The sequence below is a fragment of the Physella acuta genome, unplaced genomic scaffold (assembly GCF_028476545.2).
Source record: "Physella acuta isolate Inbredline_101_S28 unplaced genomic scaffold, ASM2847654v3 ptg001351l, whole genome shotgun sequence".
Classification (NCBI taxonomy): domain Eukaryota; kingdom Metazoa; phylum Mollusca; class Gastropoda; family Physidae; genus Physella; species Physella acuta.
Genome location: NW_026732866.1, coordinates 377,269 through 382,761, shown reverse-complemented (window position 1 = coordinate 382,761; position 5,493 = coordinate 377,269). Strand labels below are relative to the sequence as shown.

The following is a 5,493-nucleotide window of genomic DNA, read 5'->3' as shown; positions in this document are numbered from 1 at the left end:
GATAGATAGATAGATAGATAGATATATATATATATATATATATATATATATATAATATATATATATATATATATATATATATATATATATATATATTATATATATATATATATATATATATATATATAAACAGGCCGTTAGCGACTTTATTTTATGATTGTAAATTGTTGAAATGGCACCCCCTTCCCAATGGCTATAACGTAATGTAAAAGAACCATCTTTAAACCAAAAACCTGACAGGGTTAATCTGGCTCACCCCTCCCCCCTCTACGCCACTGACTAGGGACCAAGGTCGTGCCAACATATTTTAGAACCCCTGAGTTACGACTACTCATGGAGTCTCATCTGAAAGTAAAACAAACTTGATATTGTAATAATATCATCTGAGAGCTAATGCAAGTTTCCCTCTCGCTGTGAGTTGATTTAATGCAATGTGGTTAATATTTAATATCTGGGCCAGCTAAAATGCCGTTTATTTAGCTAGGTTCTGTACAAATATTTTGAAAGCTAAAAACATTTATTGAGAGAGAAATACAATCAACTCATTTGCTAAATATTTAATCAAGTGTTTTAAGCAACGCCATATTTTGCTGGTTATTTCGAGTTTAATTTCAAAATTATGTGATCTAGCTATTTTCTAGAACTATCACTATTGATTGTTGTTCAATAAAACATTAAAACTATCACACTAAGACTGTTTCGATGTTTCTCAGATAAAGTTCTTTGTTTCTTACTTCAAGTGGATTACACACATAAAACAAGCACACAATGTCCTGTACTTAGGACATCTATACATACTTGTCATCAACACAGGACATCTGTAGGCCTACATACAACTTGTCGTTGATACAGGACATCTGTAACCTCAACATAGGACTCCTTTACATACAACTTGTTATAGGACATCTATACATACAACTTGTTGTTAATATAGGGCAGGGCATCCATTCATAAGCATGTCGCAACATAGGACATCTATGCACTTACAGTTTGTATTATCTAGGGTTAGGGTTAGGATTAGGATTAGGGTTGGGGCGAGATTTAGGGTTAGGGCTAGGGTTAGGTTTAGGATTAGGGTTAGTGTTATGGTCAAGGCTAGGCTTAAACCAATGTCTAAAGTTGGTTTTGGTTTTGTGTTTAGTTTTAGGCTGAGGTGAAAACTTAGGTTTTGGTATTTTCTTAAGGTTAGGAATAGGGTAATTTGAGTTAGAGTTAGTATTCTAAATTGAGGGGGGGGGGGGGTAATTGACAGGGTGGTAATTGACAGGGGGTAATTGCTCCATGGGGGGGGGGGAAATACGGGGGGGAAATGTCCCGGGGGGGGGGTAACTGGGGGGGGGGGGTAATATCATGTAGCCCTCCTACAGTATAAGTCCCTGTCACCATCAACAGTCAACTTTACCTTCACTGACCTTTGCCCTCTTAACCCCGCATCCTCAGGTGACTGCCCCAGTTACCTTGGTTACCAGATTGTCAGCGTCGACCCCAACTGTGACTGGTGCCTCAGACTGAAGACCCCCGAAGACCCCCGGCTCAACTACACTGAGGCCAGGAACGCCTGTAACAGTGACGGGGCCGATCTGTTCCACTTTGAGAACCTGGTCAATGTCAAGCTAGAGGACATCATCCAGTACCTGTGGCTCTATCAGACGTCTTCAGGTAAACTACCTGCTGGAAAACTACATGTCAATGTTTTTTAAGTCCCTTATATCTTAAATAAACAACGTTAATAGAGCTTATAAGCCAGCCGTGTCAATAATTTATCAAACAATTTTTTCATAGTGAGAATTTAGTTAAAAAAAATGAATAGTGTAAATCAAACTACAAGTTAAACATTACGCTAGAACATATGTCTACCCCACTTTATACAATATAATATAATTATATCCAGTGTCTCTACTCTCTTCGTGTTATGTAATATGTTCACGATATCAAAAACTTTTTTTCAAGAGTCTACACAGAGAGCGAAACTGGCATTAGCGATATTTTGCCCTATATAAACATTTCTAAAAGAACGCCAACCCGCTAATTACACCCCATTACAGCCCATTATTGCTTGTCACTCAAGCGAGACGCCACATAGCACCCCACCCGTCATAACATGCCTAAGAACACTTTCATCCTTGCTCTCTCTAGATCCTTGTTTTAGAATATTTATCATTGACAGATCTTTAGCCGTCATTACACAAATCATGGCCCATTCTTTCAAACTTCTAATGTTCGATTTAATTCCAACCACAACTAACGAATGGTTCACAAAGTCACGTGGTAATACCTACCTAGCTTATATAAGTCAAGTTAATAACTACCTAGCTTATATTAGTCAAGTTAATACCTACCTAGCTTATATTAGTCAAGTTAATAACTACCTAGCTTATATTAGTCAAGTTAATAACTACCTAGATTATATTAGTCAAGTTAATAACTACCTAGCTTATATTAGTCAAGTTAATAACTACCTAGCTTATATTAGTCAAGTTAATAGCTACCTAGCTTATATTAGTCAAGTTAATAACTACCTAACTTCTATTAGTCAAGTTAATTACTACCTAGCGCATACTAGTCAAGTTAATAACTACCTAACTTATATTAGTCAAGTTAATAACTACCTAGCTTATATTAGTCACGTTAATAACTACCTAGCTTATATTAGTCAAGTTAATAACTACCTAGCTTATATTAGTCAAGTTAATAATTACCTAGCTTATATTAGTCAAGTTAATAGCTACCTAGCTTATATTAGTCAAGTTAATAACTACCTAACTTATATTAGTCAAGTTAATAACTACCTAGCGCATACTAGTCAAGTTAATAACTACCTAGCTTATATTAGCCAAGTTAATAACTACCTAGCTTATATTAGTCAAGTTAATAACTACCTAACTTATATTAGTCAAGTTAATAACTACCTGGCGTATATTAGTCGCGGTATATTTTGTCTTGTCCATATTTCAGCGTCATATTTTGTCTTGTCCATATTTCAGCGTTACATTTTTTCTTGTCTTATCCATATTTCAGCTTTATATTTTGTATTGTCTTTTCTTGTCTACATTTCATCGATATATTTTGTCTTGTCCATATTTCAGCGTTATATTTTGTATTGTCTTTTCTTGTCTACATTTCATCGATATATTTTGTCTTGTCCATAATACAGCGTTATATTTTGCCTTGTCCATATTTCAGCGTCATATTTTGTCTTGTCCATATTTCAGCGTTACATTTTTTCTTGTCTTATCCATATTTCAGCTTTATATTTTGTATTGTCTTTTCTTGTCTACATTTCATCGATATATTTTGCCTTGTCCATATTTCAGCGTTATATTTTGTCTTGTCCATATTACAGCGTTATATTTTGCCTTGTCCATATCACAGCGTTATATTTTGTCTTGTCCATATTACAGCGTTATATTTTGTCTTGTCCATATCACAGCGATATATTTTGTCTTGTCCATATCACAGCGTTATATTTTGTCTTGTCCATATCACAGCGTTATATTTTGTCTATTTCCTTTGTCCGTGTTTTACTCTGAAAGGAAACATCAGCAGTCACATTTTTCTTCACAATTTGCTTACATTTGTAAGCAAAAGCAGTAGTCGAAATGGTAATTTGCAACTCCCCTATCAGTATCGATACTTCCTGTCTGACTCGGTTATTTAAATTGGTGACGTCATCAATTGGCTTACTCCGGGTGGTGGGGGTGGGTGCTGGGGGGTTGGGGGTGGGAGGGGGTGGGTGGGGGGTGGACTAATGCGACTGAGGGACAAACGTTCAGTCCACTTACATCCACGTTTACATCAAATTTTCCGCTAGGCTTACAGCTTCAGTTGACCGGCTGCAGCTGTAATCCCAATTCCCAGCTACAACGGAAAACGAGTTTGATGAATTCAACATCTCCATCCCACCCCACAGACTGTACATCAGAAATATTAAACATATTTCTCCAACTCAGTTAATCAAAAATAGTTTTCGGAGTTTTTGATAGTTTTTTGAATCGTTGTATCAAAGATAAAATTAATAGAATTTTTTTTTAAAAAGCCATTTCTAAAGCTGCCACGAACCCTGTCTTTTTTCACCTAAAGTATTGCGTATTACTTGAAGAACAAACAGATTAATTCTGGTCAATTTTGAAATGTGTTTTTTTAATTATTCCAAAAGAAGCTTAAATTAATAAACGGAAAAATTACCTCTCTCCTGCAAGTTCTAGAACCGCTAATCAATTTGTACCTCTCTCCTGCAAGTTCTAGAACCGCTGACCAATTTATACCTTTCTCCTGCTAGTTCTAGAACCGCTGACCAATTTGTACCTCTCTCCTGCAAGTTCTAGAACCGCTGACCAATTTGTACCTCTCTCCTGCTAGTTCTAGAACCGCTGACCAATTTGTACCCCTCTGTCCCCAGCTGACGAAGACGTTGGCTATTGGATTGGTGCCAATTCCATCGAGAGCCCGGGGGTGTTCGTCTGGGACCACAACAAGGAGAACCTGACCCAGGAGCAGCTGAGTGACGTCCCCTTGGACACGGGCGAGCCCGGTGTGAGCCAGGAGGAGAGTTGTCTGTTCTTGACGTCCGATTTTGGTCAGGTGCTGGATGCTAAGTGTGATAAGCTGCTCAGTTACATATGTATGGTGATGTTGTGATTGTGGTGTGGTGATGATGTGATTGTAGTATGGTGATGATGTGATTGTGGTATGGTGATGTTGTGATTGTGGTGTGGTGATGATGTGATTGTAGTATGGTGATGTTGTGATTGTGGTATGGTGATGTTGTGATTGTGGTATGGTGATGATGTGATTGTGGTATGGTGATGTTGTGATTGTGGTATGGTGATGATGTGATTGTGGTATGGTGATGCTGTGATTGTGGTATGGTGATGTTGTGATTGTGGTATGGTGATGCTGTGATTGTGGTACGGTGATGTTGTGATTGTGGTATGGTGATGTTGTGATTGTGGTATGGTGATGTTGTGATTGTGGTATGGTGATGATGTGATTGTGGTATGGTGATGATGTGATTGTGGTATGGTGATGTTGTGATTGTGGTATGGTGATGATGTGATTGTGGTATGGTGATGCTGTGATTGTGGTATGGTGATGTTGTGATTGTGGTATGGTGATGATGTGATTGTGGTATGGTGATGATGTGATTGTGGTATGGTGATGTTGTGATTGTGGTATGGTGATGCTGTGATTGTGGTACGGTGATGTTGTGATTGTGGTATGGTGATGATGTGATTGTGGTATGGTGATGCTGTGATTGTGGTATGGTGATGTTGTGATTGTGGTATGGTGATGATGTGATTGTGGTGTGGTGATGATGTGATTGTGGTATGGTGATGTTGTGATTGTGGTATGGTGATGATGTGATTGTGGTATGGTGATGTTGTGATTGTGGTATGGTGATGCTGTGATTGTGGTATGGTGATGTTGTGATTGTGGTATGGTGATGATGTGATTGTGGTATGGTGATGCTGTGATTGTGGTATGGTGATGTTG

The 5,493-nt window shown here is 37.9% G+C and overlaps 1 protein-coding gene across 1 annotated transcript; it reads left to right on the top strand.

Moving 5' to 3' along the window:
* Nucleotides 1-1,440: 1,440 nt before the first annotated feature.
* LOC131926924 (uncharacterized) lies at nt 1,441-4,703 on the top strand (the record flags this gene model as incomplete). The annotated part of the gene is made up of 2 exons (XM_059282517.1): nt 1,441-1,659; nt 4,400-4,703. Coding segments are annotated over 2 exons (458 nt in total), but the record flags the coding sequence as incomplete, so codon positions are not given.
* Nucleotides 4,704-5,493: the final 790 nt, after the last annotated feature.